Here is a 21,527-nt window from a genome sequence, read left to right on the forward strand (position 1 = left end):
CACACACACACACACACACACACACACACATTTGCTTTGCTCTCAGTTATACTTATGTTTTTTATTTAGAATAAAGGAACGTGAAGAGGAAGAAAAAGAAAGGAAGAAAAATGAAGAAAAAGATGCTGAGGAGATAAAGCGGCAGAATTTGCTGTATGAAATAGAAGTGAAAAAAAAACTAAGCAAGAAACAGAAAGAGATAGATGAAAACAAGAAACAATTTTTTGTAAGTTGAAAATGCCACAGTCAAGCAGTTCGACAGTCACATACCTGAAATTCATTAGGAAATGAATTTCCTTAAAACAAAAGTTTTACCAATGATGGGTGATTTATGTATAATATCTGCTGTGATAGCTTATGGATTTCATAATTTATTTGATTTCATGATTTTTTTTCATGTATTTTTAACATTTTAAAGTTTTATTTTGACTTTATGTGTTCAGGTGTTTTGTCTGCATGTATGTCTGTGCAGACAGAGGTGCCTGCAGAGGCCAGCAAGAGTGTTGAAACTGGAGTTACACATGAGTGGGACCCTCTGCAAGACCAGCCAGTGCTGGAACCACCGAGGCACCTCCCTAGTCCCAACACGCTTTTTCTTTTATTATTATTATTATTTGGTTTTTTGAGACAGGATATCTTTATGTACCAGAGCCCTTACTGTCCGGGACTCACTGTAGAGCAGGCTGGCCTTGAGCTCACAGGGATCGGCCTGCCACTGCCTCCCTGAGTGCTGGGATCACAGGCATGTGCCACCGTGCCCAGCATTCGTGCTGCGAAGGTAGGACATTAAGCACTAAGAGACTTGGAAAAGGAGAGGCGCTTCATTGTTCATTGTTCTTTGCTTCCCATAGTCTCCGTCCTCCACTCGAGCCCTTAGGGCTCAGGACCACATAAGGCTCAGATACCTTGCCTCCTTGAGACATCTTGCTGGTCCTGTATTCAGTTTTTATAGTTAGGTTTTAAATGATGCCAATCTGATCCATTAGTTTCAGCTGCTATTTGCCTTTGTCCTGGTTGTGGAGGATTTGGTTCTTCTCCCACGTAATGCACGTCTCTAACTCTTTCAGCAGTTATCACACTTAGGTCATTATCAGGATTGTGTAAACAGTTGCCTCTGCAGATCAAACTATATACAACGGTTCTAGTGCTTTCATTACGTGTTTAGTCTCATTTTTAAATAAATTTATTCATTTTACATCCCGATCACAGCCCTCTTCCTTCTCTCCTCCCATACTCACCCTCCCACCCTCTCCCCTCTCTTATTTTGTTTTAAGACAGGGTCTCCCTATGCAGCCGTAACTGGCCTCTTGTGATTCTCCTGCTTTAGTCCTCTCCCACACCACACAGATTGCAGGAGGGCATTGCTATACACAATAGTACAAATGATTACTTTTCTACGTTGATTTTCAGTTGTTTAGTGATGACATTTTTGACCTTTTAAAATTTTTCTTTTGATGACTTGGGTTTTTTCATATATTCAGTAAATTCTGATGCTAATTTTCAATATTTGACTGAATAATAAGCAATTACCTGTGTTGTTTTTCTTAGCACTTGTGTAGAGAGACCCCTCTGCTTTAGGACTGCTTGCTCGTTAGCAATATCTTCCTAAAGAAAGGTGTTTGGGAAGCCAGTAATTTTTCAGTTATTTTAAAAAAGCTATGTTCTAAAGTCTCATATCACTGAGATTACAGTTTACTTAATCATTTCTGCATTATTGAATACTTATAGATGGTTTTCAATATTTTTGTGTTATTAATGCCAATAAACTTGAGATAAAGTATGTGAACATGAAAACTGATTCAAGCTTCTGATTATTTCTTTGGGGTAAATTTTCAGAGGAAAAATAACTGGGTGAGAAGCCATGACCACTTGACAGGTTCTTAGTAGATATGTTGAAAGGCATTTTTGTGACAATATATACTTATTTCCTTAAGGACAGTATACATGATAAAAACATCATCCGAGCTATAGAACAACAGCAGGAAGAGGAGGAAGATGAAAGGACCATGAAGTTTATCAAAGCCAAAAAACGTCTTACGCAAATGAGGCAAGACAAAGAAGCTGAAACACAAAGGTAGGATTTTAAAATGCTCTTTTAGATTTATTTACCTTATAAATATGAATGTTTTGCCTGTGTACATACATGTGGACCACATCCATAGGTGCCTGTTGCAGTCCTTGGAAATGGGGTTGCGGGTTGTTTCAATCCATCATGTGGGTGCTGGAATCTAACCTGGGCCACTGCAAGAACCGTGAGTGTTCTTAACTGCTGAGCTATCTGTCTAGCTCCACAGGCAGGATTCTAACGTGATCGCTAAAGTGCTATCCGAAATTGTTTTTCCAGTGACTCAAAAGCTACACTGGGCAAGCTGTCTTGCCTAGTGGGAATTGAAGTCTCAAGATGACTAGGGCATTTAATGTCGTGATAATTTCAGTTCGGGGCATGAGAGTTGGAGGCACACCCATGGAATGTTCCAGAGCTCTCTGTGGTAGATGGTTGAAAACACTGCTATCCTGTGGGAGAGAGAGCGAGCACCGAGTTGGAGGAGGTGCTCTAAGTCAGTAGTTTATCACTTCCTTTTCTCATTGCTGCAGCTGACACAACTTAATGAAGAAAGAGTTCATTTTGGCTCACAGTTTAAGGACATGGATAGCCTGTATGGTGGAAGGGCAAGGTGGCCAGAGCTGCTTGTGGCTGTGGAGGCAGGAGCATGAGACTGTTGGTTCAGATCAACTTGAGCCGGAGAGCAGAGAGAGACGAATGCTGAGGCATAGGCTCAGTTCATTTGCTCTTTCCTCTCTCTGTTCAGTAAAAGAGACCAGCTGGTGGGATGGTGCTAGTCGAACAGGGTCCACTTGAAAGAGGGAGTGGAAACTGGGGGACAGAGACGTGAAGAATGGAGACAAGACAGATTCCTGATCAAGTCTCAGTTTATTGAACGTGCAAACAGCACTTATAAAGCAAAGGGTACAAGCAAATTTTTCTCACAGTAGCAACACATCTGTGCCACCTGGCAAGGCATGCAGGAATTCATTCAAGGTCACAAAGTCTGCTGTCTGGTTCCCAGGATTGCAGGGAGCTTGCTACCTACTTCTCAGGCTCAGAGTACCCTGCCTGCAGAGACCGCCAAGGAAAGTCTCTGAGAAATGGAATTTAGATAAGACCCGAATCTGCCAAGGCCAGGAGGCAGAATTTCATTTACCAGACTCCTTCAACCTGGAATAATGTATGCAGATAGTTAATTGTTCAGTGTTAACTAAATTATTAACTAATATATCAACTAAAACATCCTCTTTCCTACAAAGTCTCCTACATGGCTGCCTAGCATTCTCACGGCCTGTACCACTATTTGCATAAATGTCTCCCTTCTACTCTAGACTCTACTTTTTGCCCACGAACAGTGTCTTTTTCATAATTTCTCAAATAAAACTTCACAAACTCACTCAATAAATTAATGAACTTTTCATAACTAATTAAACCATTTCTGTTCAGTCTCCTTCCCTCATTGCTTTACTAAAATGTGCTTATTGTGTATAACGTACCACACACATTCTTGGCCCTAGTCTAGAAAGAGAATTCATGCAGTCCCTGACCTCAGAAACACCATCATGGGAGAGACAGGGGTATGTAAACAGCAGAAATCAACACATCTGTGACTGGGTTCCAGGTGGGATGTAGTGAGGGGAGAAGTTATCTAATATTCTGATAACTTACATTAGTCACTTCCAAGGTTTTATTTATAGAAAGGATTTTTATAGCGTAAGTTTCAGTGTTAGAGCAAGCAGAATAGCCCAACAAAGAATTCCAAATAGGTTCTGGGTTGCACAAGCAGATCTTGCTATACACATAATACTGCCAGGAAAGTGGGAATAAGTAGATCCTGAAGGACCACTCGCTGCCAAGCTCACCAAAATGGTGAGATTTAAAGAAGAGATCTTATCTCAAAAGCAAGCACAGCTGTCCTGTCATGGTGATGCATACCATTAGTCCCAGCACTTGGAAAACAGAGATGGGAGGATCTCTGTAAATTTGAGGCTAGCTTGGTCTACATAGCAGTTCTAGGCCAGCCAAGGCTGCATAGTGAAACCCTGTCTCAAAAAATAAAAATACTGAAAGCTACAGAGGTTGATATTGCAATATCAACCTCTGGTCTCTACTTGTGCCCACCCATACGCTCATGGGCACATACATGTGTACAGCACACACATGAAAAATATTTTCCAGTGTTATGGCGAATTTTTAAAAATATTTATTTACTGTGTGTACTGTATTCTTTCTGCATGTACACCTGCACACCAGAAGAGGGCACCAGATATCATTATAGATGGTTGTGAGCCACCATGTGGTTGCTGGGACTTGAACTCAGGACCTTTGAAAGAACAGCCAGTGTTCTTAACATCTGAGCCCTCTCTCCAGCCCTGTTATGGAGAATTTTAACACAATTTTCTTACACAAGTATATGTGTACACACATATGTGATTATAATGTACATATTGTTCACTTGGAAATTTTTAGAATACATGCTACTTTGTAGTTATAAAATTAATATCCTTATTTATCTCAAATATTAAAGCATTTTAAATATATGGCAAATTAAGTTTTACTTGATATATCCATAATATAAAGGGAGCCACAGATTTCTTTTTAGTTTTGTAGACAGTTGTACCTCAGGTTCCCTAATGAAAGTATTTTAACTCCATTACAGAGCTGTTCAGGATGATTTGGCACATGTGGTTGTTCTGTTATAGGCTAATGGAAGAGCGGAAAGAAAGAATTAATAACTTCCTAACTGAACTAATGCAACAGAAACTTGATAATGAAGATTTTATTATTGCAAGAGATGTTGCTGAAGCTGAGGCTGAATGGGAGAAAGCAGAAAAAGAAAAAAATGAAAAAACTCAAGCAGAACTGAAAGCAATCTCAGAACATAGAGCCACTGTGGTAAATAAGTCAGTGATAGCCCTTGGAGTTGACACTTTCCTCCTGTGGACACTGCCCTTTGCCTCTCTCTCAAACTAGCAGGGATCTGAAAAACAGTATGCAAACTGTATTCTATTCTTGAGACAAACACTTATTTTGTTTATAAACTTTATTATTAAAAAAAAACCTTGAAAATAAAAAATAATCCTACATTGAATGCCAGGTGTGGTGGCGCACACCTTTAATCCCAGCACGTGGGATGCAGAGACAGGTGGATCTCTGAGTTTGGGGCCAGCCTGGTCTATAAAGTGAGTCCAGGACAGCCAAGGCTACACAGAGAAACCTTGTCTGGAAAAACCAAACCAATCAGTCGATCTATTGATCAATCCGTTAATCTATCCTCCACTGAAATGAACTAGACCCAAATGTGTACACCCTGAAGAACTTGTATACAGTTAGAATGACCATGAGAAGAGGGGCTATGGAGCTTCACGGTGGGCTTTGCGCGTTGACGGTTGAATGCATCTGGATGCACTTGTCCTCCACCAAAAGTGGAAATCTACAACAGAGTTAGCGCTAGACACACAATTGGTTTTATATCCCTGTTCATGTTCATTACCTGCCTCCCCTCGTCTCCTAATAGTTAGCTTTTCTTGTTCTCTTTCCTACATGATATACATTTATTTACACATACGCATATATTATTGACTAGGTTTTACATGTAAGGGAGAACGTGAAGTGTAGTTGGTCTTTGCTACTTTGTAGGTTCTTCTTTCTTCCACTCTTTATTCCCCACCCCAGCCCTGTTTGACCCTCTATCAGTAGATAGAAGGATAGAGGGGAGAGAGAGAGGCCTCTGAATCTAATATCTTCTTTAGCACAACTACTAACAAACCGCAACCAATCCCCTGAATGACCAACAACCACCCATCCCACCCCAGGGCCTGAGCATTTTGTTGTTGTTTTGTTTTTTGAGACAGGGTTTCTCTGTGTAGCCCTGGCTGGTCCTGGAACTCACTCTGTAGACCAGAGTGTCCTTGAACTCACAGAAATCTGCCTGCCTCTGCCCCACAAATGCTGGGATTGAGGGTATGCGCCACCACCACCCAATGTTTCTTTTTTTTTAATCCAGTCCACCAGTCTGAATATTTTTTAGTGATGAGTTGGGACTGGTGAAACCTGATGTTGAATACTGGTGAGCCTGCCTTGGCCACATGACAACCAGACCAATGGTAGGGCTGCACACTGAGCGCCAAGGTAACCATTGGGCTCAAACCTTTGGTAATCCCTTGTCTATGAACCTGCTGGAGACAGGATACAAACTTCAGACCCAGTGAAGTTTGTCTACTCTATTGGGATGTGGTTATAACCACAGGCCCAAAGTAATCTCTGGGACCACAGCCACACAGACTCTGGTCCTACAGTGACTACTGGGGCCTCAGAAATCAGAATTCTGCAACCATAATGATCTCAGAGACCATAGAACCAAGGTCCCAGTCTCTCAGGACACCCTGGGCATACTCGAGCTGAAGCTTGGCCCCTGTGCTGACCTCTGAGGCCACGGTTATGGGGTGCTCTCTGGTCTGCCGAAGCTGGAGCCCTGGTTGCCCAGTGTCCTCTGATCCCCAAAAACTAATGCTTACTTTTACATCAAAGATAATATGACCATCAGTTACACATAAGATATTTTTAAAGGTATTTTATTTATTGTATTAGTTCACTTGTATGTTTTGCCTGCATGTACATCTGTGTACCATGTGTGTACCTGATGCCCACAAAAAACAGAAGAGGGTATTGGATCACCTGGAGCTAGAGTTACAGATGGGTATGAGTCGCTGTGTGGGTGCTGGGTACCAAACTTGGGTCCTCTGGAAGAGTAGTCAGTGCTCTTAACTGCTGAGCCATCTCTCCAGCCATTATCTCTCCCAGGCTATTTAATGGATGCAAAGCAACAATTCCTTCTTAAATGACCCAATTGCTTTTTATGTTTATTTAAATGTTTTAAAAGAAGCCAAGAAGCCGCATACATTGTCTGATTACATTTCTGTGTGCCTTTAAAAAAAAAAAAAAAAGGTTTATTAGTACACAGCATTCTGCCTGCATGTGTGCCTGCACACCAGAAGAGGGCGCCAGATCTCACTATAGATGGTTGTGAGCCACCATGTGGTTGCTGGGCATTGAACTCAGGACCTCTGGAAGAACAGCCAGTGTTCTTAGCCCCTGAGCCATCTCTCCAGCCCTGTTTCTGTATGTTAGTCTTAGAAAATGGGTCTTCTACCTTGTCCCCTACATGTCTCTCTGAACATTCAAATCCATGTCTTATAAACATTTTAGCAGTTGTTAATGTTCCCGTAGTTCCGCACCTTGAGACCTTGCTGTTCTGTTCCTATGCTTTCTTCTTCCTACCCCTGCTCTTCTTAATCTCCTTTCACAGAGTTTCACAGTGTAGCCCAGGCTTCTCTTGACCTCATAATCCTGCCTTGGTTTCCTTATCTTCGCTGCTGGGGTTACAGGCATGCATTGCCATACACAACTGTGTGAGGTGTATTTTTTTTTTTAACTAAAGACATTGGTCTATATTATTCTCCTTATGTTTTCATTAAATGTGTCTTAGATACCACAATGCCCCTGGCTCTTTGCTTGAAGCACCCTGACTCCCTTTATAATGAGATCTGGTTGCTAAAAATAATTTTAGGTGTTTTTCTTTTTCTTTGCCATTAAACATCTAGATGAAAAATAAAGAGGAAGAAGAAAGACAGAGAAAAATCGAGTCTAAAGAACAATTGCTGGCTCTCTTGGAGGCAGATAAGCTCTTCCAGGAGCTTGAAAAGGAGAAAAAGCTCAAAGCTAGCATAAAGCAACAAGAAATTCAAGATGCTCACATTCAGAAAATGGTAATTATTCCCACGGCTTCAGGAATTTTAAAAGTGAATGTGTAATAGAGACTTAATTTTGGTTTTCTTTCTCTTAAGCGGGTTCCTTTTTTGGATAGGAGCAAATGATCATTATAGTGTCACAGTAAAAACATAGTAAAATGTGAACGTAGTTTTAGCATCACTGCTGTGTGAGTCTCTGCTATGATGGCTTTTAGGGACTGACCTAATTAGGATGTCAGGAATGAAGAAACAACAGGCATATATCCAGAATAGAAGGTATTTGGTGGGCCATGAACTCTGATGAAGACACACCAGAAACAGCCTGGAAACTCAGCAGATTTATTCCAAACATCTGAAATGGGGAGGCAGGTTTGTTATATACAGCTGAACCAGGAGGCAAGGGTATTATTACAGCTGAATAAGGAGTCAGGATTACTTCATCTTGGTAAGAGGTCTCTATAGGGAAGCAGCTTCCGGCTATAAGCATCCAGGAGGAAGAAGCTGTGGTGGGCATTTTCAGCACACGCTGCCGACATTGGACCAGGGGGTGGTTTTGCCACTCCATGAGGCATTGGTGTCCTTGACATGTCTGTGCTCATGCACACGGTCACTCAGGACTCATCCACTCCCCACAGTTCTAATCCTGTTTTGTCCCCGACTTTACAACAACATCCCAGAGACCATGCTGATTGGGATCTTGTGGGCTTGGAGTGTGAGGTGAAGAGGAATAGTAGAGATGTAAGTTGATGATGGGTAGAGAATCTGGTGTCCAGTCTCCTCTCTGCAGAACCTTTTTCTAAATAAGTAGTACTCTTTCCCACTCCTGCCAGCAGGATTCTGAGCACACGTCATGGTGCTCCCTCCCCAAGCCTCGGCACTGTCACCTTGGAATGTTAACTGTTCTGAAGGAGTGGCTTACCCTGTCCTCAGTGAAGTGCTTTGCCTATGACTTCTTTTGGGAAGTGCCTATTCAAACCTGTTGACAATTATTTTGACTTGTTTTCTTTGTGTATATGCAATGTAATCAGATAATGTATGTGGCTTCTTGGCTTCTTTTAAAACATTTAAATAAACATAAAAAGCAATTGGGTAAGAAGGAATTGTTGCTTTGCATCCATTAAATAGCCTGGGAGAGATAATGGCTGGAGAGATGGCTCAGCAGTTAAGAGCACTGACTGTGTGCCTGTGTATGTGAAGACCAGAGGCTAGCCTTCAGTTTTGTTCCTCCAGAGCCCTTCACAGTTTGCGCCAGGGTCTCAGGGGCTCTCAGCTTCAGCAGTTAGGCTAGGCTGGCTGGCTAGCAAGTCCCAAGGAGCTACCTGACTTTATCGTCCTGCAGCGAGGATTAGAAGAGCACACCATCTTGGCCAGCTTTTCACAGGAGCTCTAGGGATCCAGCTCGGTTTTCGTGTTTGTACAGAAAGCACCTTAGTGCCTGAACTATCTCCTTAGCTGGGTTTCTCTCAGTGCTGAGCTGCGTGGTGTGTGCACGTGTGCATGACTGTGTGCACAAGCATGTAGCAACCAGAGAACCACCTTGGGCACCTTCCTTGATTGTTCTCTACCTTACTATTTTGTGTGCATGTGCGTACATGTACCACATGGATGAGGGTGCCTACAGAGGCCAGAACAAGGTGTTGGAAACGCTAGCTTTGGAGTAGCAGCTGTTTGTGAGCTGCTTGGTGAGGGAGCTGCCTGGCATGGTGCTAGGAACCATTCAGCAGGCGTTCTTCTTCATGCCCTGGGCCAGCTCTCCAGCCCTCGACTTTACTTTTGGAGACAAGGTCTCACCCTGACCCAGAGCTCGCTGGCTTGGCTGGCTTGGCTGTCCCTTGAGCTGCAGGGTTCTCCTGCCCGTCCTTCCCTGCAGCGTGGTTGCAGGTGCGGAGCCCCTCACTCAGCTCTTCATGCATTCTGGCGATCAGAATCCAGGTCCGTGTGCTTGAGCACTTCACTGCTGAGCCATCGCCCCAGCACCTACTGCAGAAGGGTTTAAGCTTTTGAAAATTGTGCTAAAAGGTACTTAACATAAAATTTACTCTGTTGGCAGTTTTCTATGTATGGTGCTGGAGATCAAACACAGCCTTTTCTTCTTGGCAGTGCTGGAGAGTGAATGCAGGCGCTCACACGAGCTTGTGTAGGCTCACTGGGGAGCCCTCCTTGTTGAGTTCCAGGCCATGAGATACCCCAGGGCATACAACAAGGCAGCTGGCTCTTAAAGCATGCCACCCTAGGTTGTCCTGTGGTTCCTGTCTACACACACGGGCATGTGTACTTGCACACACAAACATGTCTGCACACGTGAGTGTGTGCATACCAGCCCATGTGTGGGATTTTTTTCAATTTGAAAGATTTTTTTAATTTATTTATTTTTATTTACTGCAATTATCTGTTGGATTTTTTTAAGCTGTAAATATAATTTGGGGAGAATTGAGAAAATATTTAGGTGACTACTATAATATCAAGTCTTCAAATTGATAAGTATTACATATTTCGTTCTTCACCTTTTTTCATCTTTGTGTGTATAGCTTGGAATGTAGAGGTATATTGAGGTTTTTATGAATTTTATTTGCTTGAGGCAGGCTCTCACTGTGTAACTAAGGTTGGCCTCACACTTGTGAATGTCCTGCTTCCACCTCCTGAGTGGGGTTTGTTCAGTTGTGAGTCGCCCTGCCTGGCTATGCTTACTAAATGTCCCTGTCAATGAAATCCCCTATTCATACAGTTGTTTGCAACATAGAGAGGCACAGTTGTTTCTGTGTATGAATTTGTATTCTGAAGCCTATTAGCTTTTCAGTAACTTTAACTTTTTACCTAAGTGATCATGTTATCCGTGAATGAAGACAATTTTAATTCCTTTTTCCATCTCTATGGTAATTCTTTCTCTTGTTTTATTCTATTGGTTAAAGACTGCACAGTATTTATTAAAAGTACAAGAAGTGAGATTGTTCTCCTGCTCCTCATCTTAGGTAGAAAGTAGTTTCTTTTATCAGGAATGCGTTGTGGTGGTTTGACTAAGAATGGCTCCCTGAGGCTCCATCTGTTTGAATACTTGGTCCCCAGATAATGGTAGTTAGTGTTCTGGGAAGATTAGGGGGTGTGGCCTTGTTGGAGGGAGTGTAGTACTGGAGGTGGGCTGTTCAAAATACCTATGACTATTGCTTGTTTGTGTGAGCATGTGTACATGCCCAGGTGCTGGAGTTGCAGGCAATTGGGAGCTGTCGGACGTGGGTGCTGGGACTTGAACTCAGGTTTTCTGCAGAACGCTGTGTCTTAACTGCTGAGGCATCTCTGTGCTTTCAAAAGCCCACACCACTCCCACTCAGCTCTTTCTTCTGCCTCCTGCTTGAGGGATCATACGCAAGCGCTCAGCTACTGCTCTAGCAGCATTTCTGCCTGCGCTGCCATGCTGTCATCTGTGCTGGTAGAAGTCCCCAGTAATTCTTTATTCTGTAAGTTGCCTTGGCCATGGTGTCACTTTGCAGCAATAGAAAAGTGACTAAGACAGGCATGATGCTTCATATATATTTTTTGTAGCTACATCATATTAGCTATCTCTCTGTATTCCTAATTTGTTGAAATTTTAACATGATTGTTGAATTCTGTTAAATGTTTTTCTGCACATATTGAGGTAATCGTCTCTTGTTACGCTTTTCTACTAATAATGACAAGTGAATTTCATCATCACCATCTTTTTTTTTTTTTTTTTTCTGATGAGGGCCTCACTCTTGTTGCCCAGTCTGATTCAAACAGTTTTTCTCTTTTAATTACCTAAATAGCCAGGTTGATAGGCCCAGATTATTTGGAGAAAAAAAATGTGGGGGGGGGGGGGCTCAAAGTTGATGTTGGGAGTCTTTCTCAATTGCTCTCCCCCTTTTTTTTGAGGCAGGATCTCTGTCTGAACCTGCTGGTCACAGGTTCCAGCTAGCCTAGCTAGCCAGTTTGCCCCAGGGACCCCATGTCTGTTTCCTGAGTGCAGAGATTACAGGCAGCCTCCATGCCTGCCCTGCCTTTCTTGTGGGTTCTGGGATTCAAACTCTGGTCCTTAAGCTTGCAGGGCAAGTCTGTTACCCACTGAACCACCCAGCCCTTGGACACATTTAAACATTGAAATAGTGTACTCCTGTGATTAACCCTACTTGGTCATGGTGCATTCTTAGAAATCCTATCTGTGCTGAATTTGGTTGTTAATACCTTGTTAATGCGGGAGGGCCTGTGCACACAGACACGGGTGTGCGCACACATGTGCGCACTGGTGCCTGTGGAGGCCAGACGAAGGAGTGGAATCCCCTGCAACTGTAGTTACAGACAGTTGTGGGCTGCCGTAGCGGTACTGGAAATTGAACCCTGGTCCTCTGGAAGATCAGCTCTTCACTGCTGAGCCTCTCCAGCCCCTCCAATTTATAACTCAGGGCGAGGTGATCAAAGAGCAGGCCAATCAGTTCATGTCAGAGACAGTCCCTGTTCCCATTACTATGGAACCCACTTGGACACTGAACTGCCATGGGCTACATCTGTGCAGGGGTTCTAGGTTATCTCCATGAATGGTACTTGGTTGGAGTCTCAGTCTTAGAAAAGGGGGAACAGCCTTACCGGGACACAGAGGAAGACAATGCAGTTACTCCTGATGAGACCTGATAGACTAGGATCAGAAGGAAGGGGTGGAAGACCTCCCCTATCAGTGGACTGGGGGGAGGGGCTGGGAGGCAAGAAGGGAGGGAGCTACAGGAGGATGCAAAGTGAATAAATTGCAATTAATATAAAATTTAAAAAAATCCAAAAAAATGAATCGGATAAGCAAATCTCCATTGTTTAGATCCATGATCAAGAAATGAACTTTGCATGAAAAAGCAAAGGGATTAAAAAAGACTCAAGGTAATGACAGACATACTACTGTATTGGAGTTGGGGGTAAGGGCTAAGGCCAGTGGGAGCTAGGAGAATAGTGTTACCAAGAACAAGAACTCCAGAGAATTCTGAAAACACTCATTGAGTGTTGTCTCAGCTGGCCTCAAACATCAGGTCCAACCATTTCCCACTTCTTTCATAAGATTCCTTGCACTCTGCCTAAAGGTTGGCCATAAGTCTCAGCATCTGCTTTGATACCCTGCAAGGCAGAGCCTTTCAGAGGCCCTCTGTGGCAGGCTCCTGTCCTGTTCCCTTTTTTCTCCTTCTGATGTCCATCCTCTTTGCCTTTCTGGATGGGGATTGAGCATTTTAGCCAGAGTTCTCCTCCTTGATCAGTTTCTTTAGGTGTACAGATTTTAGTAGGTTTATCCTATATTATGTGTTTAATATCCACTTATGAGTTAGTAAGATTAAAAACTCAAGTGACAACACATGCTGGAGAGGTTGTGGAGAAAGGGGAACCCTCCTCTGCTGCTGGTGGGAATGTAAACTTGTACAACCACTCTGGAAATCAATCTGGCGCTTTCTCAGACAATTAGGGATAGCGCTTCCTCAAGATCCAGCTATACCACTCCTAGGCATATATCCAAAAGATGCTCAAGTTCACAACAAGGACATCTGCTCAATCATGTTTGTAGCAGCTTTATTTGTAATAGCCAGAAGCTGGAAACAACCCAGATGCTCCACAACTGAGGAATGGATATAGAAATTGTGGTACACCTACACAGTGGAATATTACCCAGCAATAAATAACAAGGAAATCATGAAATTTGCAGGTAAATGGTGGGAACTGGAAAAGATCATCCTGAGTGAGCTATCCCAGAAGCAGCAAGACACACACGGTTCAACATTTCTTAAAATGTTACAAATATAAAATGGAATATGTCAATCAAAAGTTTATAGACAAGCCATTAAAAACATCCCTTCCAATATAATGAATGTGACATTATAAGACAAAGACTTTCTAAAGTAAAGTATCTGGGAGATTGCCTGTAGTACTTATTTCTTCAGTTCTGAATAAATGTCCATAGATTAATGTCATTCATTGTTCACCTCCACGTTCCTGGGAAACAATGTAATTGGCTGCATATAACTTAGGTATTCCCTGCTTGCTTGGTCTTATGTTGACAGGAACAGTAACTTCTTGTATGCCTTTTAACCTACTGAAGATCACATATGTAAATGAAGGATTATAAATACGGCTGCCTGGATTTGACCTAAATTTTATTTATGCTTATGATTTAGTTATGCTGCTTGGCTGTGTATCATAGAAAGCTATGAGTTTAAAGGTTTAATCCACACTGAGTATACTGTTAGGAGCATAGACGAATCAATGGGTTATAGCATATTTGTTATAGCATATATTACTGCATTTTAAAATTACATAGATATTTGGAGAATCTGTTTTTGACCAATATGAAAATTCACTTTCCTTCCTAATAGGCTGTAAATAAATTCAAAGCGAGACAATTGAAAGAAGAAGACTTGGAGTACTGGAGACTCACTGAAGCCCTTGCAGCCGAGGAGGAGGAAGAATTTCAGAAGTATGCTAGAGAAGTGATTGCATGCGAATCTGAATCAACAAAGAAATACACTTACCCTCTGGTCAGAGCTGTGCAGGAAGGAGTGGGCGGTGGGCACGGCCCGCCCTTTGTAGGCAGAGGTGGGATAAGACCCAGCTATCAGGCAACTGATGCCACCGGCATCCAGCTCCCTTTCTATAACTCTCAAGGATCAAAGTGTGATTTTCAGAAGTCGAAGAGAAGGCTAGGTTTTACATGGTAAAACAAAAAACAAAAACAAAACATTTTTATGATTGATAAATTTTATTGTAGCAAGTATGAGCTACAAATATAATGGAATTTCTGGTAATAAAGCCAATACTTATCTTTGTAAGAATGTGTTGCCTGATTCAATTCTTTGCAGTATTTACACTAAGTACACATAAATGCTCAGGAGTCTGTGCATGTGTGTAGATTCCAGAGAACAGCCTGGGGTGTTATTTCTTACACCGCACCCACCTTTTTTAGAAAACTGGACCTCTCAGTAGCCTGGAACTCAACAAGCAGGCTGACCAGTGAGCCCCAGGGATCTGTCTCTCTCCATCTCCTCAGCACTGGGATTACAAGTTTGTGTTATTACACAGGAGTTTTCCTCTAATATGGGCTCAAAGTCAGGTTCTTACTTCACTGACTGAGCTGTATGCTCAGCCACACAATGTCAGTTTCAGTTAAAATGTTATCAGTGGGACAAAGCGCATTCCAGGATTGTACAACCTTGACCTTGTACCAATGGAGTAGTACCTCAGCTCCCCTCCACACAGCCTCTGCTTTGTCTATAAGAACGCAGCCATGCTGTGGACCTCAGAGTCTGCCTTACGTCACAGAGCACGTTTCTGTGTTGTGTACCATGTTGTCAGTACTTCGTTCTTATGGCTAAATCAGGGCTGGTTCTTAACAGACATTCATGTGCTTGTTCAACTTGTCACTCAGTTCTCAGTTGTTCAAAGCTTTCTTGTTACGAATATGCTTAGACAGTTTCGACTTCTCTGTTTCTTGTGTAAAGTATACCTCCAAGACTGAAAATTACTTAAAATAATTGTGTATGTAGCATTATTGACTTGATACAAAAGATCATTGAGTTTTTATGAACCAAACCTTCCTTTTTAAAAGTTGTGATAAAAAACTGAACATGAGCTAGCACATGTCTAAGTATGGCTTAATAGTGCTAAGTATATTTTTATTACTATGCAGTTTCTGGATGTTTGTTATTCTGCACAACTGAAGTTATACTCAAAGTATCCCTCATTCTCTCCTTCCCTCAGCTTTGGTGAACCATTGTCTGTACCTAAAACTCTGGAAGAACACCTCATATAAATAGAATCGTACAGTATGTACTTAAACGTATTTATTTTCATGTATGTTTTGCCTACATGTATGTATATGCACCATGTGCATGACTTGTGTTCAGAGGCCAGAAAGGGGTGTTGGACTCCCCGGAACTGGATTACAGATAATTGTAAACTACCATGTGGGAGCTGAGAACCAAACTGGGTCCTCTGCAACAGCACTCTAAGTCACTGAGCCGTCTCTCCAGCCCCATGGGTCATTTCTTCTTCCTTTTTCCTTTTGAGACTCGTTCATGTAGCCCAGGCGGTTCTCGAGCTCTTTCAAGTGACTGTGGGGTTGTGTCTCTATTAGTTTGTTCTGGGATTTAGCCCAGGGCCTTGCCACCTTGGTGGTTGTTACTGCCCCGAGTGCATGTGATTTTTTTTTTTTTCCTAGACAAGATCAGGCTGATCTCAAACTCACAACCCCTCTACCCAATCTCATCAGCTTCCCAACTACTTGGATTATATTAGGGCATCACCACACTGATGACCCTTTCATATTTTTATTGGTTGGTGTGTGTGTGTGTACCAAAGATAAACCTTAGATCTTTTTCAAGAGCCACCCATCTTTTTTTTTTTTTTTTGGGAGGGGGCAGTCAAAGGTCTCACCCTTCTCCATTCCCCCTCCTCCCGGTGCTTGCATAAAAAGTGCATGCCATCATATCCAGCTTTTTAAATGAGTACTGGGGACCCAGTGCACATCCTCATGCTTGCACAACAAAGTACTTTATAGATTGAGCTGTATCTCCAGCACCTACCGTTTATTTTTATTTTGTGTGTTATTTTTTTTCTTTCCAAGACAGGGTTTTTCTGTGTGTAGTCTTGGTTCTCCTGTCTGGACTTGCTTTGTAGACCAGGCTGGGCTCAAACTTACAGAGATCTGCCTGCCTCTGCCTCCCAGAGTGCTGGGATTACATCTGTGCGCCACCGCACTCAAAGTGCTTATTTTTAAAATCAAAGGTGTATTACTTTTTCTTTTCTCCCTGGCAGATTTAGCTACATGAATGTGTTTGTTCATTCAACAACTGGCAAAGGCATATTCTGGTAGGTTTTTGTCCATTGCTATTAAAAATCTCTGTAATAGCGTTGTGAATGTTTATTTTTACCAGTGTACTGGAGACTGATTATCAAATACACATATAAGTCATACATCGTTTGGACATAAAATTTATAGCAAAAAAAAATTTATACATATCATATGGCAGTTTTGTCTGCATGTATGTCTGTGTTCCACCTGTGTGCCTGATGCCCTGGAAGGCCAGAAGAGGGTTGTTGTAACTGTTGGGACTGGAGTTACAGGTGGCTGAGCTGCCATGTGGGTGCTGGGAGCCATGCTCAGATCCTCTGGAACAGCAGCCACCCATGTTAACTGCAGAGCTTGATGTTAGAATCCTCTTGGGGGTTGGGGGGATACAAGTCTCTTTCACCAGTAAAGTACAATTATGAAAATTTGCGTAGAGCAGGATTCCTAGCACCCAGACTGCATAATTCAGTGACTCCCATACTCAAGACTGTCGTTCTGTGTATGTAGGGTGGGGATAGTCACCTATACTACAGAGTTCCAGGACAGTCAGAACTATACACAGAAACCCTGTCTCGAAAAACAACAAACAAAAGGTATTTGATTCCATGGCTAGATTCACCCTGAATCACTGTGAGGTTACTTTATCCAACCTCAGTTGGGTGTGATGGCGCACACCTTTAATCCCAGCACTCCGGAGGCAGAGGCAGGTGGATTTTGAGTTTGAGGCCAGCCTCGTCTATAGACAGAATTCCAGGGCAGCCAGGGATATTACACAGAGAAACCCTGTTTGGTGGGGGTAGAGTCAGGTGGGAAACAGGAGGACAATGACAAGAAAGCACCAGCCATTTACAAGGACACAATAGCAGATTCCTAAGTTGTGTACAAGGCAGTCCTGAGACCACGATGACCTCAACGGGACAAATGCTATCTTTAAAGCTTAAAGGAAACACAGTATCTGACATCTGCAAGATGCCACAGATTGGTGGTTTATGTTGAATGAAGCATTATTTTTGATGCCATTCTCTATAAGGCCATGTTTACCTGGAAAAAACTCAAGGCACGCACACAGCCAAGAGGTGGGTGTGTGCAATCTGATCGCAAGGCTCGAGACATTGTTCTATGACCAGCAGTTGCACAAAACAAATCTCAGTAATGAATGGTAATAAAGAATGGAAGAAAAGACCAGCAGTGGCAGCCCAGACCCGTAGACCTAATACTGAAAAGGCTCCAATACAGGCTGGTGCCTCAGCAGGTGAAGGTGCTTGCCACTACTGACAACCTGAGACCGACCCCGGGATCTACAGGGTGGAAGAAAGGAACCAACTCCTTCCTAGTCTCTGACCTCAGGTGCTGAGCACACGTGTGTGCGTGCGTGCTCGAGAGCAGGAGCACACACAGAGGGATACTTATGGTACAAAAGTATGAAACAAAGACAACATAATACATAATATAAACCACAGAATGGTTTTACCTGTACATTAAAAAAATACACGTATTTTCAACAATTAACTCTTAACTGTGGGTATTCCCCCTAAACATCAAATTATTACAAAAAAAAAAACAAAAAACAAAAAACAAAACTCAACATGTCTTACAAATCTTAAAAACAGAGCTTTAGGGCTGTGCACACCCCCATCCCAGCACTTGGAAGGCAGAGGCAGGTGGATCTCTTGTAGGTTCAAGGCAAGCCTGGTCTTAACTAAAAATGGCTTTACAACTAGTATCAAACCTGAGAGGCGGGTGGGCCATAGCTGTTGGAGCATTCACCTACCACGGATGAAGACAGACCTGGGCTCAACCCCCAGCATCATGTAAGCTGAGTGTGACAGCCATCTTTGCTAGCTACATATTGACTTTAAAGCTAGCCTAGAACAAAACAAAACCCAAAAGCCACCATCCTTTAAAAAAAAAAAAAAAAAAAAACTAGACAGGAAAATTTGCATTGTTTCTAATACTGGGAAATTTGGATTAACTGGTAGAAATTTATGTTTTGTTTTTTGAGACAGGGTTTCTCTGTGTAGCCTTCTGCCTGCCTCTGCTGGGATAACAGGCATGTAGCACCAAGCCTGGCTAGAATTTTGACAGTAATACAAAGATCCAATCTGGTCTTAAATTTTGCTGGGGTAAAGTTACCAACTTTAAGCATTATCCTTAAATATCTGAACTAGAATTTACTCCTAAACTTGGAAATCATCACTGCTGGTTAGACTCTTGTTTTGTGAAAGTACATATGCTTGATGGACAACTTGCTGAAGTCCATTCTCTTTGTATCACGTGGGACCCAGGGATTCACCTCACATGACCAGCTTGGCAGCAATCACCTTTACTCGCCTCACCATCTCATCAGCCACGTAATTCTTAGGTCTCACTATGTAGTGCTGGCTGGCCTGGAACTCAGAGACCCACCTGCTTTTGCCTCCCAAGTGCTGGACTTAAAGGTGTAAGCCACCATGCCCAACAAATTCTTAGATATCCATTTTGTCAACCACCTGTTCTTCTCAAAATAAAAATGATTTTGCATTTCTAAAAATATTTTAGCCAGGCGTGATGGCACACACCTTTAATCCCAGCACTCAGGAGGCAGAGGCACTCGCACCTCTGTGAATTCGAGACCAGCCTGGCCTACAGGACAGCCAAGGCTGCACAGAGACACCCTGTCTTGAAAAACAAAAAAACAAAATGTTTTGTTGGTTATTTAATATTTTTAATAAGACTAACAATTAAAAAAATACAATCCCAAGTTGTTTATTATAGTATACTTTATTTAACACAATGTTTAACTATAAAAGTTAATACAGTTTGAAGTTTAAATTTTGTAAAATGCATTTGCAGAAAAACATTTACTAGACTAATGATAAGAGAAGCAGCATTTTTAAACTAATTTTACAATTGAGAAAACAAGTTTTCTAAATTCCATTAAAAAAATATACATCACAGTGACTTTGGAGCTAGGAAAAGAAGTGCATTAACTTAATTATGCTTTCCCCTTCCACAGAGAGCAGCCACACCGTAAGATCCCATAGAAATACCCAATTTATGTATCAATCTTTCAAAAATACTATAAACACGGGGGGAGGGTCCAGAAAATACAGACCATGTGCTTTTAGTAACATGGAATTGTGTAAAAAGAAAACCAAAAAATACAGGAAATACATCTTCTAGCAGTGGGGGCTGGGGGAGGGAGAAAAAAAGGGAAGGAACAGGAGGGAAGAAAGTGAACACAGTTGACCACAATCCTTCACTGGCCTGAGTAACCCCTTTTTTTAAGATTTATTTTTATATGCATTGATGTTTTAACTCCACGTATGTCTGTGTGAAGATAACAAATTCTCTGGAACTGGAATTACAGTTGTGAGCTGCCATGTAGGTGCTAGAAATTGAACCAGGGTCCTCTGGAAGAGCAACCAGTGCTCTTAACCTCTGAACCGTCTCCCCAGACCTGAGTGGCTTTTTCAAAAATGTGATTTGTTGTTTAATTATTTGTCACATAGCAGGTGAATCCCTTCAAGGCAGCACAGAAGCCCAGCGCAGGCAGTGACGGCAGTTAGCACTGCATTTGCTTGGGATATACTTTATTTTTTAAAACAAGAATTAGTCTAAAAAATAGTCTTACAATGAAAAGTTTATCAAACTACACAGTTTGTCAACTGTAAAAATACATAGGCCCTACAAGGAATAATTACAGTACATAGAAATGAAAGACAAGGGAAAAAAATGCTCATTTACTTTCTTTCCACCAACCAGTTAAAGTCTAAGTTCCTCTGGGAAATTAACAGAAATTTGCTGTAAGACATTCTCTGATAAAAACTATTACTATGTGGAACAAAGCACACCCAACTACTACCAATCATACTAACTACTCTAAACACTCACTAGAAAATAAGTTAGATGCATCAGTTAATACTATTACCCAAAATACCAGAAATCTAGCATGTACCTATGCAGAACATGAAGTAGTTTTTTGTTTTTAGTTTAGTACCTTCTGCTGGATAGAAGCAAAGGCCACCTGGCAAAGCCAGCGAGCATCTGGATTACACTGGGGCAAAGAAATATCTAGCAGATTAATTACTGACAATTCTAAGGGCTCAATAAAGCAATTTAAAAGAAACTAGCTCTACGGTAGTATCAACTATAAGTCAAAGAATGTCTTAAAACAACCAGTGGTTTCCTTATCTGCCAGTCTACTGTTTGTATCTGCTCCACAATTCTGATGAGTCCCATCCTCACTGCACTGTCCATTCTGTACTAGGACTACGTTTTCTCTAACAACCTCTTTGTAGTGTCAATCATGCTTTCTCTAACAATCTCTTTGTAGTGTGGTAGATAACTTACCCAGAAAAACAATTCACACAATAATCATTAAAATCTTACATACTGAAATAATTTCCTCAGCTTTGGAATGAAGCAATAAAAGCAAGTGAAAATACTTTTAAAATTACAAATTAACTGTAAATTCAGATATTCCTATACAGCCAATCTGATGGGATAATTCAAGTGGGAAATAGTTTTGGGAAAATGTAAGTTAAAAAACAAAAATAAAATAAGAAAACCTAAAAATCTACTAGCACAACTACTAAAACAAGGACTTGAGCTTTGTACAATTAGGTAACTGTGGACCTTGGGTATAATTAATGCTGTTAGTTTTCTAAATGTTCTTTATATTCTGAAAATAAAATCTAGATGATTGTCTCTTTACCCCACATCTGTTCTACTGAAAAAACTAACAAAGCTGGGGTCAGGAAAGCCCATGAACACTCAGCATGGAGCTGCTCTCTTTATGACCCAAACAGGGGACATTACAAACATTACTAATTTTCTCCCGTACCTGCTTTTTAAAAAGAAATGTAAAGTTCTTGTTTATAATATATATATATATATATATATATATATATATATATATATATATATA

At 41.6% G+C, this 21,527-nt stretch overlaps 1 protein-coding gene across 1 annotated transcript in view; it reads left to right on the forward strand.

Annotated features, from left to right (window-relative positions):
• The window catches only part of Cfap210 (cilia and flagella associated protein 210), a 32,757-nt gene extending 17,396 nt beyond the window's left edge, over positions 1-15,361 (forward strand). Inside the window, exons 5-9 of the mRNA XM_055600784.1 lie at positions 70-226; positions 1,935-2,074; positions 4,750-4,942; positions 7,651-7,815; positions 14,148-15,361. Coding sequence (XP_055456759.1) covers positions 70-226; positions 1,935-2,074; positions 4,750-4,942; positions 7,651-7,815; positions 14,148-14,489 — 997 coding nt within the window. The 3' untranslated portion in view covers positions 14,490-15,361. The remainder of the gene's footprint in view (positions 1-69; positions 227-1,934; positions 2,075-4,749; positions 4,943-7,650; positions 7,816-14,147) is intronic.
• The last annotated feature ends 6,166 nt before the right edge of the window (positions 15,362-21,527 follow it).

The sequence above is a fragment of the Psammomys obesus genome, unplaced genomic scaffold, assembly GCF_907164565.1.
Source record: "Psammomys obesus unplaced genomic scaffold, mPsaObe1.curated_primary_1811, whole genome shotgun sequence".
Taxonomy (NCBI): Eukaryota; Metazoa; Chordata; class Mammalia; order Rodentia; family Muridae; genus Psammomys; species Psammomys obesus.